Raw genomic sequence first — 12505 nt, 5'->3', positions numbered from 1 at the left:
CTCCCCCGTTTCTCCAGCCACTCCTGCGTTTTGCAACTCGAACGCCTGCGTTTTTCCGCACACTCCCATAAAACGGCCAGTTTCCGCTCAGAAACACCCACTTCCTGTCAATCACACTCCGATCAGCACAGCGATGAAAAAGCTTTGTTATGCCGTGAGTAAAATACCTAACTTTTGTGTAAAATAACTAAGCGCATGCGCTCTGTGAACCTTACGCATGCGCAGTAAGCGACTAATCGCAGTATAGCGAAAATCGGCAACGAGCGAACAACTCGGAATGACCCCCCATGTGCCTACTTCAGCAGCTGTAAGGCTTGCTGAGTGGCGGCTCTAGTGTCGGAGAACATTCCTTTTCCACGAGCAGAGAAGACTGTAAAAAATGTGAGAGAAAAAATGAGATTATTTTTACAACATGTAAACTTTTGTCTTTCAGTTCCCTACAACCGTTGAGTGACAGACTATTGCGAAAGAATTTCATGAACAATGGAATTTTTCAAATTGTCGAGAACCATAGATGTCAAACACATCTGCATTATGCCACCAGATAATAGTGGTTCTTTTTTTTAAATAATTATAAGAGGTTCTTTAGCATTGTTTTAATGGCCATTGCCAATGCAAGATACAAATTCATCTTTGTGGACATTGGAAAAAATGGGAAAGTGTCCGATGATGATGCTTTGGAAAAGACCATGGGGGTCATTCCGACCCGATTGCTCGCTGCAGTTTATCGCAGCACAGCGATCGGGTCGGAATTGCACATGCACCGGCGCCGCTGTGCGCCGGCGCATGCTGGACGGCCGAAGTCCGTCGTTCATTAGCGATCGACTCTGCCTGATTGACAGGCGGTCGCAGGGGCGGGAGGGGGCTGGACGGCGGTGTGAAGCCGCCATTTCGGGGGCGTGGCCCTGCCAATGCAGGTGTGGCCGGACCATTGGGGGGCGGGCCGCGGTGGCTGCATGACGTCTCACACAGCCTCTGTGGCCAGTGGCAGCGACGATCAACTCCCGGCCAGCCGCAGGAGCGTTACTCCACAAATACAAAGGCATCACTGCTGTGCGATGCTTTTGTATTTGTGCGGGGGGAAGGCCGGGCTGACATGCGGGGCCGACTAGCCCTGTGCTGGGCATCCCCCCACATGTCAGGGAAGATGATCGTAGCTGTGCTAAATTTAGCACAGCTACGATCAACTCGGAATGACCCCCCATGTTCCATGAAAAACTGAAAAACAATGGACTGAACTTACCAGAGCGGACACAGAATACATATGGCTTAAACTTTGTGTTTGTGGCTGATGAGGCATTTGCCTCGCATGCTAATGTATTGAAACCATACCAACACAGGGCACTTTATCGAGTACGCAGCAGAATTATCAATTACCGGTTGTCTCGAGCCAGGTGAGTGGTTTAGAATACATTTGACATACTTAGCAACAAGTTTAGCATTTTTCATACTGCCATTAATCTGCGATTACACAAAATTGACAAGGTAGTTATGGCCTGTTGTGTGCTGCACAACTGTCTACGGCGTAAATCACATTCAGCACACAGCACTGTTTCCAGCATGGATGACAGCAAAACTATTGAGGAGGCAATAGGGTTTACACTTTTGGAGACCAATCAAACCAGAAATCCCACTGTCTGTGCTAAATTGACCAGGGACGAGTACTTGCAGTACTTTAACACTGTGCCATGACAGGACAACGTGATATGATCTAATGGCTTTCTATCACATGCTACCTTTACTGTGCAATTTTGAATATTGATTGTTTTGTTTGAATTTTTTTTTTTAAATGTGTTTTATATTTGTTATTTACTGTGTACTTGCAATGCCACTAAAGGGAATATCCTCCTCCAATTCAGTGGTGGGAGACGCAGAACACGTGGCACCCAAGTCCAAAGGTAAATTGATGATGGACGGCCTAGGCAGATCCTAGTCCAAGGTAAATGACAGGAGATCAAAGTACCACAACTTGGGCATGTATACTTGGTCTGCTCCTGCCCCTGATGTTATGGCCGATTCCCTCTTGTTCAGCTCCTTCTTAAAGACGGTCTTCATGTTGGCAATTTTTGCTCACACCCAGTCAGCGTTTGCCGTAGGATAGAATGGCAGGCTGACCTTAACCAGCTCCTCCAGCGCTATAGCCCTCTTCTGCCTATTGGTATAATCTCTGGATTTGCTATTACAGAGGCAACCTTGGGCTCTGTAGGCCTCAGTAAAGTCCTTCATGAAATCTGCATTTTTATCTGCCATTTATGTCACATCTGAAAAAATAAAAAAGTTTTTTTTAATTTTTTTTTTAATAATACACAGTTTACTTTTTTTCTATCAAAATATATATACATATAGGTACACCTAACTGATCAATGTTCATGAAACAGTATTTTTAAATGAGACTTTGAAATATACATATATATATATATATATATACACAAACACACACAGTGTATGTATATATATATATATATATATATATATAAAGAAAAGAATGGAATCAGAGGGCGCTAGATGTACATAATTGTCCAAATACAGTCCATAAAGAGAAAGTTCTCCACGGTATATTCCTTAACGGACTCAATTCAATGCTTGACTTGAAGTGTAGACAAGGTTATATTCTCAATTCAGCCAAATGATATTCCTTCTGTAAATATACCCTCTCACCAAGAATATGAACACCCAAAATAAACAAGTGGCCAAAGGCCTGAGATTAGTAAAAAATATTTTTTAATTTCTATAAAAGCATTCAGTTTAAAAATACAGTACAAATGCCAGAACAATTCAACTTTATCATACAGGTGCTTTCAGGAACCATATATACATTTGGATAGATGTAATTTGTGCCACCAACCACCCCAGGAAGTGAGCTCAGTGGTGGGGACTCCCAATTGTAATAATGGTAACCTAGTCACCTTAAACCCTGGTTTGTTTATTTTGGGTGTTCATATTCTTGGTGAGAGGGTATATTAATAGAAGGAATATAATTTGGCTGAATTGAGAATATAACCTGGTCTACACTTCAAGTCAAGCATTGAATTGAGTCCGTTAAGGAATATACCGTGGAGAACTTTCTCTTTATGGACTGTATTTGGACAATTATGTACATCTAGCGCCCTCTGGTTCCATTCTTTTCTTCACACATCTATTGTTCCCGCTGACAGGGGTTCTACTGTGAGGTGCTGCTTCAACATTTAAGCGCGTGATAAAGGTTTTTTCTTTTTGTATATATATATATATATATATATATATATATACACACACACTATATATATATATATATATACACACACACACACACACACACATATATATATATAAAAACAAACACGAGGAACCACTGCACTTGCCATTCCCAGGGGTTGGGGTGCTGTGGGCTGTATATATACTAGGTGATTCATCGCGCCCTATGGGCGCTCTTCACACCGTCATAAGGGGCTACGCCCCCATAACCCCCATAGAAACGTCAAGGTGTAGAATAGTGGTTTTATAGTGTTTTTTTGGTGGAGGCGGGGGGGTTGAGGTGTATGTGGTTTACGGTTAGGGGCATATGTTGTATGTGATAGGTTTTGGGTGGTTTGTGCTGCATTGTGGATGGGGGTGAAGGGACTGTAGTTGGTAGAGTGTTTTTTGTGAAGGGGTACATGGATTCGGCTGGCTGGCCCGAAGATGCTGTGGTTGTTAGGTGACCACAGTGAGGCTGGACGGTGGATGTGGTCTGGTCACTGTATACTTTGGGCTAGGGGTGATGGTTGGGGGAGGGGACAGGAGGTGTTCCACTTGGTGGAGTTGTAGGTGTAGGGGTTAGGGGGAGGGTGGGCGAAGGTGCCGTGGCTGAGAGGTGTCTACATGGGGGTGGATTGTGTAGGGTATTGGGGTGTGTGCCTGTGAGGGTGGGGGGGAGGGAGTAGGCTAGGGGGATGTGGAAGGTTTTGTTGAGGTGCAGGGGGTGATGTATTTGTGGAAGGTGGGTGTTAGGTATGTGGCTTGGGTGGTTGTTGGAAGTGTTTATGAGGTGTTGCGGTTGAATTGTAGTGGCAGAGTTTGTTGTGTGTTGGAGTTGTGGGTGTGCGAGGGTTGTGGTAATAGCTGTGAGGGTTAGTGGTTGCTAAGGTGTTGGTGGGTGGTGGTTTGCGAGTATGGGAAACTGGTGTTGGGCGAGAAGGGGTGTGTGGAGGGAGTGGTGGGTGGATTGTTCCTGTGTGTGGTAAGGAGAAGAGGATGTGGTGTTAGGGCGTTTGTTGGGGGCTGAGGTGTGTTGGTTTGGCAGATGTTGGATTTGCGATTTGCATCTTTGTGCCTGTAGGATATGCGGGTAGTGTTGTGCGATAACTGGTGTTTTGATGGTTTGAGATAATGAGTGGGCTGTAGAGGGAGTGAGGTGGGTGTGTGATAGGTTTAGGGTGGTGTTGGCCTGGATTGTGGAGGGTTTTGAAGGAAATGTGCGTGGTGGAGTGTTGTTTGGGAAGGCGACGTAGTTAGGTGTGGGGGTTTAAAAAATGCTGTGGGGAGTGTTTTATGGTGCTTGCGCAATTGTGTGGAGGGGGGCCGCTGACTGTATATGTTTTGGGTAGGGGTGAAGGATGGGGGTGGTGACAGGAGGTGTAGCGTGTGATGGAGTTGTGGTTGTGGGTGGCAGGGGGATGGGGGAGGGGGTTGGAAGTTTGCATGGGTGGAGGAGGTCCACATGGGATGGGTGGGTGGATGGTGGAGGGTTTTGTGGGGGTTGTGTTGTGTGCATGCAAGGGGGGAGTGACTGGGTTAGGCAGATGGGGAAGTTTGTGTTGTGATGCAGGGGGTGTTGGATGAGTGGTGTATTTGTGGGGGGTGGGTGGCAGGTATGGGGTTATTGTGGTTGTGAGATGGGTTTGCGGTGTGCGGCAGGTGTTGGACAGGTGGTTGCGTGGGTGTGGGGTTGTTTGTAATTTGTAGTGTTGGGTGTGTGAGCTTTGTGTTTTTTCATGTGGTGTGAGGGTGATGGGGTCAGGAGGGGTTGTTGTTGGGTGGGGGTGTAGCAAGGATGGGGAAGGTGTTTTGTGTATGCAGGGGGCGAGGGAGGGTGCGTGCATGTTGTTAGGAGTGTGGTGGGTGAGTGTTTGTGTGTGTAAGGGAGAAGAGGTTGCACTGTTTGTGTGCTGATAGGCGATGGTATATCTCTGGCTGCTGGCTGGAGCTAATGAGTAGTTTGGTGGTAGCTGTAAAGTGTTGTGGTGATAGGGCTGTGCTGGGACCATGAGGCTGCACTTGTTCCCCCCCCCCCCCCCTTGTGATGGGGGGCATGCGAGTGTGGATTAGGGCAAAAGGCATTGCTGCACATACGGGGATTGGTGATAGTGCAAGGTGGCCGTTTGTGAGTGTCTGGCTGCGTTAGGTGTATAGAATCTGGAATGTGCGATCGTGTCCCTTGTCCTGCGGTGTGGTTGTCTGGTGCTGGTTTGGAACAGACATGTCTCCCGCGGGGCTGGGGGCAGCTGCGGCAATACACCTAACGGAGGTACAGAGTGAGGTGCAGTGTGCTTGCAGTGTGATGCGGCGTCGCATGTGCAGCAACTGGTAGTGTTGACATTGTGGGTGCTGCTCCGTTCCGCAGACGGCGGCTCCCGGCCAGCATGTCCCCTAAGTGGCTGGATTTGGTAGCTGGTGACGGGGTTTGGCAGAGGGAAGGTTCCGTGGTGTGAGGTGCGGGTGTCAGTCGGGGTGTGGGTGGCTTTGTGTTCCCGGGAAAAGAGGCTCTCGTTTCCACAGGGCCGCAGTGTGTGTGAGCTGACAGCTGTGTCCGGAGCGGAGCAAGGTGCGTGCAGTGGGAGTGTTGTCCATGTGAGCAGGAATGGGTGGGTCATGTGGTGTAGTGCAAACGGCATGTGTTGGTCTGCATGCCCCCCCCCCCCGTGTTAGGTGGTGATGGGGTTGCATAAGTGAGGGGTCCATGAGTGGTGTGGGTGTATACAGTGCCGGATTAAGCCCACCGCATCCAAGACAGGAGGGCGCCCCCCCAGCCAATCACCAGCAACCCCCGCCGATCACCAGCACCCCCTTCCCCGGCTGCACGCGCTGCTCACCTGCCCCGGTCACACAGACAACGGGAGCCACGCTGCAGCAGGGAGAGAAGACACCAGGTTGCCGGGGCAGGAGGGATCCACGCTGCCGGGGGAGGAGTGTGGGCTGTGCATGTGGCTTCCTCCCCCCTCCTCTCGGGCAGCCCGGTCAAGCAATCTCCAGCCTCCGCCGCCAGCAGCATCTCTCCTGGCAGTGACGGAGGCTGGAGTTTGCTTGACTCAGTCCCCGACCGTGCTGCCCGAGAGGAGGAGGGAGGAAGCTACATGCACAGCCGCACTCCTCCCCCGGCAGCGCGGATCCCTCCTGCCCCAGCAACCTGAGTAATGGCGACAGAGCTACATCTTGGGGCCCCTTAAAACAGGGGGGCCCGGGGCACCGACTCCCCGGGCACCCCCCTTAATCTGGCTCTGGGTGTATATTGTGTTACCAGGCATGCTGGGGCGTCCGTCCAGTGGCGGCTTTTCCCTGGTAATGGTGTCCGGATTATGTGGCTGCTGCTACCGCTGTCCACCTCCCTACCTGTAGGTAGCGTTGTGCTGGCACTGACACAGGGTGGTACGTTCACTGTGCTAGGAATGAGAGTTACTGAGTGTATAACCCTAAGCACATGAACGTGATGCTGTAGTTAGGACAAAGTTCAGTAGCTACCCCTAGAGAACCCTGACTCCGTTGTCTCACCCACGTGGTCAACCTACGCCTGCGAGACTATGTTTGCCTGGTCCCACGGCAGCCGCGTTTGAAGGGCGGATTAGGTCTGCCCAACTCCAATGCCTCCCGGTCTTAGTTGGAGACAAGGCGTTAACTGAGACGGGATGAAAACAAGGGGAACCTCTAACTAAACACAGAACATTGAGAAAAGGGCGACTAAAGAACTTCAAACCAAAAGTATGTCCGGCGCGGCCGCCGAGACAAACAACAACAAAAGCAATGCTGTCCACCCGCCAACACAACACCATCGTATACCGGCGAGGACAGCTTAGGCGGAGACCTCCGCGGAAAACAACCAGGCAAAAAGAGAATGGTATGGGCAAGGCTGTAAGGTGCGGCAAAGCCGCTACTCACAACACCGGGGTGGATACACGAAGGTGAATGGGAACCCAGAGGTCACAGGCACATATTCAAATGACTGGAAGGCTGGAAAGACTCCAATAACAGGCTTCCGGACACCAGGACTCAGGACAACTGGAACAAAGTTGACTGGATCACAGAATACCGGACAAGGAATACTCCAGAGCAGGAAGCAGCTCACAAGAAGCTATCACTGGCGTTTGTGTCAGGCACTGAGGGAGAATATAACAGGGATCTGCTCCAATAGCTGTAGAGAACCTAAATTGGTAATGTCGTGCAGCTGCCCTGCTGCACGACCTAGCGCTGACAGGTGGATTATAGATTACATGCCAACGGGGAACGCAGTCCGCCTCCGGCGTCCCCGTTGCCAAGGACCCGGCGGCTCTCCGCGCACAGCGTCCTTTTGTTGCCAGGCGCTGTGCGGGGAGCAAGAGGAGGCGCGGCGGACGTGACGCGCCAGGCCCCGTTGCCTAGCAACGGCCGGGCGCCGGAGAGACCCACCGCGCCTAACAGTACCCCCCCTCCCCCCGAGGAGGGGTTAAGGAACCCCTACACCCGGGTTTATGAGGAAATTCCTGAAAGAACATCTTCTTAAGTCTAGGAGCATGTAAATCCTTGTCCTGGACCCAAGACCTCTCCTCTGAGCCGTACCCTTTCCAATGGACCAGAACATACAGCAGACCATGAAAAAATTTATAATCCAACACCTTCTCTACTAGGAATTCTTGTTGACCCTGAACATCCACCGGAGGTCTACCCTGGAAAATTTTCAGAGGAAATTTCATGGAAAGAACATATGGCTTCAACAGGGAACAATGGAAGGTGTTGGCGATTTTAAGTAACTTTGGCAACTGTAGCCGAAAAGCCACTGGATTTATCTTTTTGATAATAAGACATGGTCCGATAAATTTAGGTCCCAATCTAGTCGAAGGTTGTCGATGCTTGATGTTGCGGGTCGACAACCACACCTTATCTTCTGCCTTAAAGGTGCATGGGCGTCGGAACCTATCTGAAAAAAATTCCCACCCCCCTGGAAGGCAGCTTTCTTAAGAGCAAGGTGTACCTTCTTCCAAATAGCTTTGAGACGGGAGGTTAAGACCAGGGAAGAAGATGGACAATTAGGAGTAAAGGAATTGGCTCTAGGATGAAAGCCCAGGACCGAATAGAACGGAGACACCTTAGTGGATGAATGACAGGCGTTATTGTAAGCAAACTCGGCCAGGGGAAGATAATCTGACCAATCGTTCTGTAGCTTAGCAGTATAAAGACGTAGCTATTGTTTCAGTGATTGATTCACACGTTCCGTCTGCCCGTTGACTGTGGATGGTATCCAGAGGTTAAACAGAGTTTCATGTTTAACGAGGCACAAAAAAGTTTCCAAAAACGGGCAATAAACTGCGGTCCCCGGTCTGAGACTTTATCCACGGGTAAACCATGAAGCCTGAAAACATGGCGGAGGAACAAGACTGCCAAAACTTGAGCGGACGGTAATCAGGGTAAAGCAATGAAGTGGGCCATCTTGCTAAAACGGTCCACGACTACCCAGATCACCTGAAACCCAGATGAAAGAGGAAGATCCACCACGAAATCAATGGAAATGTGTGACCATGGCCTGAGTGGAATTGACAGAGGAATGAGCTGCCCGACGGACAAGGACCGGGACACTTTGTGCTTAGGAGAGAACAAATTCCCTAACATCCTTAGAAAGATTAGGCCACCACACCGAGCGAGAGATTGTCTCCAAGGTTTTAGCAACACCAGGATGGCCAGCAACTTTATTATCATGAAACTCCGTGAGGACACTGCCCCTCAAGAATTCAGGAACGAAGAGACGACCAACAGGCGTATTGCTGGGAGCCTGCTGCTGAACCTGGACTAGCTGTGTGAGTAAATCCTGTGCGAGGCCGGCCTGGATAACGGATGTTGGAATAATGGGAGTTGCGGAGGAGTGGTTATTGTGAGCCGGAAGAAAACAGCGTGATAGGGCATCGGCCTTGGTGTTCTTAGAACCGGGCCTGTAGGTGATGATGAACTTGAAGCATGTAAAGAACAGCGCCCAACGTGCCTGCCGGGAATTCAGCCATTTTGCTGATTCAATATACTGTAAATTCTTGTGGTCAGTGAATACCGTAATGGTATGCTTAGTTCCCTCAAGCCAGTGCCTCCACTCCTCAAAGGCCCATTTCACTGCCAACAATTCCCGATTACCAACATCATAGTTGGATTCTGCAGAAGAGGATTTCTTGGACATGAAGGCTCAAGGGTGTAGCACCAGGGACTTGGGGTCTTCTTGAGATAGGATGGCTCCCACTCCAACCTCTGAGGCGTCCACCTCGATGATAAAAGGAAGATCAGGGTTGGGGTGTCTCAGGACTGGAGCCGAGACAAAGGCCTGTTTCAGAGCCTGAAAGGAAGACTCGTTTTGAGGCGACCAGTTGGAAGGATCAGCTCCCTTTCTTGTTAATGCCACAATAGGGGCAACCAAATCGGAAAAGGCATGAATAAAACGTCTGTAATAATTCGCAAAACCCAAAAATCTCTGGATAGCCTTTAAGTTAGTGGGTTGAGCCCAACTTAAGATAGCCTGGAGTTTCTTAGGTTCCATAAAAAACCCCTCTGAAGAAATAATATATCCTAAAAAGGACACCTCAGCAATGTGGAAATCACATTTCTCCAATTTGGCGTACAAATGGTTCTCCCGTAACCCGTAGCACTTGCCGCACATGGACAATATGCAGTTCCGGAGATTCAGAATAAATTAAAATATCATCCAAATAAACAACCACGAATTTTCCTAGAAAGTCGCGGAGGACATCGTTTATAAGATCTTGAAATACCGCAGGAGCGTTAGATAGACCGAACGGCATCACAAGATATTCGTAATGTCCGGACTGGGTACTAAAAGCCGTCTTCCACTCATCTCCAGATCTTATTCGGATGAGGTTATACGCTCCTCTAAGATCGATTTTAGAAAAAATTACCACAGTGCGGAGTTGATCAAACAATACCGAAATTAAAGGCAAGGGGTAAGTGTTCTCTTAATAGAAATTTTATTCAGGGCCCGGTAGTCTGTGCACGGCCTTAGAGATCCGTCTTTCTTTTCAACAAAGAGAAATCCTGCACTCAATGGCTTCGAGGGCCTAATAAACCCTTTCATCAGGCTTTCCTGCACATAATCGTCCATGGCCTTAGTCTCGGGGCCAGATAGTGCATAAAGTCTCCCTTTTGGCAGAGTGGCACCAGGAACGAGGTCAATGGTGCAGTCATAAGACCGGTGGGGTGGAAGGGTATCAGCATTACCCTTGGAGAACACATCAGCGTAGTCCTGGTATACAGAAGGTATGAGTTCTGAAGTGGCGGTCACGACCCAGATCGGCCGAGAAATACATCCCATGGCACAGTTGGAACCCCACCGAGAAATTTCCTCAGACTGCCAATCTATGGTTGGATTATGAAGGGCGAGCCAGGGGTGACCTAAGACTACAGGCACGGCCGGACAATGGGTGAGAAGGGACTCAATCCTTTCGGAATGTAACGCCCCCACTGTCAATTGTACTGGTGGGGTCCGATGGGTAATTACCCCGTTAAGAGAGTGGACCACCGTCTAGTCCGTGCATAGTAATAGGTCTATCTAGTTGAAGCTGCGGAACTCCCAGAGCCTGAGCCCAAGCAAGATCCATAAAGTTCCCGGCAGCTCCGCTATCAATGAAGGCTGAAATAAAAGAACAGAGTTCCTGAAGAAATTTTGGCGGGCACCAACAAGGAATCATGTGAGGAGACTAACTGCAGACCCAAGTGAACCCCCTCACAATTCACTTGGTCAGAGCGTTTCCCTGTTTATTTGGGCAGCTGTGCGCAACATGTCCCTTGCCACTACAGTATAAGCAGAGCCCTAAATTTAGCCTTCTGGTTCTCTCTTCTGGAGACAGCTGGGAAAGACCCACTTGCATGGGCTCCTCGACGTCCTCAGGGAGAGCATACACACATGGATTAGGCCTGAAGCTAGCCCCTCTTTCAGCCCTCCGCTCTCGGAGATGGTGATCAATCTTGATAGCAAGCTCCATGAGCTTATCCAAAGTCTCCGGAGCTGGATACTGAATGAGACTATCCTTGATTACTTCTGACAGGCCGAGGTGAAACTGACTGCGCAGGGCAGGATCATTCCAGCCACAGTCGTTGGAGCAACGGCAAAACTCTGTACAATACGCCTCATCTGGATTTTTACCGTTTTAGTGCACGTAAGTGACTCTCAGCCGATGCTTCCCTGTCTGGGTCGTCATACAAAAGGCCTAATGACTGGAAAAAGGCATCTACTGTTAGTAAGGCTGCGTCATCGGGTCTTAGCCCAAAGGCCCAGATTTGTGGATCCCCTTGAAGTAAGGACATCACAATACCCACCCGCTGGGACTCAGTACCTGAGGACCGGGGCCTTAAACGAAAATAAAGTTTACAGCCTTCCCGAAAGTTAAAGAAATATTTTCGGTTACCCGAAAAGCGATCAGGAAGGTTCATCTTAGGTTCAGGGGTCATACTCGGGGAGGCTCGTAAAAGGTCCTCCTGTGACATCACCCGGAGACTAAGATCCTGCACCATCTGAGTGAGTTCCTGGATCTGATTGGCTAAAACCTGGCTGGGATTCTGTCCTAGTACTGACAGATTCATGAGGACAGAATTTCAAGGCCACCCTGGTTTTAATATCAGTTTTTTTGTTTTGGGCCGGTGATAATGTTACGTTCACTGTGCTAGGAATGAGAGTTACTGAGTGTATAACCCTAAGAACATGAACGTGATGCTGTAGTTAGGACAAAGTTCAGTAACTACCCCTACGGAACCCTAACTCCGTTGTCTCACCCACGTGGTCAGCCTACGCCTGCGAGACTATGTTTGCTTGGGCCCACGGCAGCCGTGTTTGAAGGGCGGATTAGGTCTGCCCAACTCCATCTTAGTTGGAGACAAGGCGTAAACTGAGACAGGATGAAAACAAGGGGAACCTCTAATTAAACACAGAACACTGAGAAAAGGGCGACTAAATTACTTCAAACCAAAAGTATGTGCGGCGCAGCCGCCGAGACAAACAACAACAAAAGCAATGCTGTTCACCAGCCAACACGACACCATCGTATACCGGCGAGGACAGCTTAGGCAGAGACCTCCGTGGAAAACAACCAGGCAAAAAGAGAACGGTACGGGCAAGGCCGTAAGGTGCGGCAAAGCCGCTACTCACAACACCGGAGTAGATACACGCAGGTGAACGGGAACCCCCGAGGTCACAGGCACATATTCAAACGACTGGAAGGCTGGAAAGACTCCAATAACAGGCTTCCGGACACCAGGACTCAGGACCACTGGAACAAGGTTGACTGGATCACAGAATACCGGACAAGGAATA

At 49.3% G+C, this 12505-nt stretch overlaps 1 protein-coding gene across 1 annotated transcript; it reads right to left on the bottom strand.

Moving 5' to 3' along the window:
- Positions 1 to 9373: 9373 nt before the first annotated feature.
- LOC134979940 (uncharacterized) lies at positions 9374 to 9841 on the bottom strand. Its single transcript, XM_063946548.1, has one exon. It carries the CDS (start codon positions 9839 to 9841, stop codon positions 9374 to 9376), a length of 468 nt encoding a protein of 155 aa, XP_063802618.1.
- Positions 9842 to 12505: the final 2664 nt, after the last annotated feature.

Source organism: Pseudophryne corroboree, chromosome 12 (assembly GCF_028390025.1).
Source record: "Pseudophryne corroboree isolate aPseCor3 chromosome 12, aPseCor3.hap2, whole genome shotgun sequence".
NCBI classification, from domain to species: Eukaryota; Metazoa; Chordata; class Amphibia; order Anura; family Myobatrachidae; genus Pseudophryne; species Pseudophryne corroboree.
Note: the sequence above shows the minus strand (reverse complement) of the source record. Positions and strands in the feature narration are given on the sequence as shown.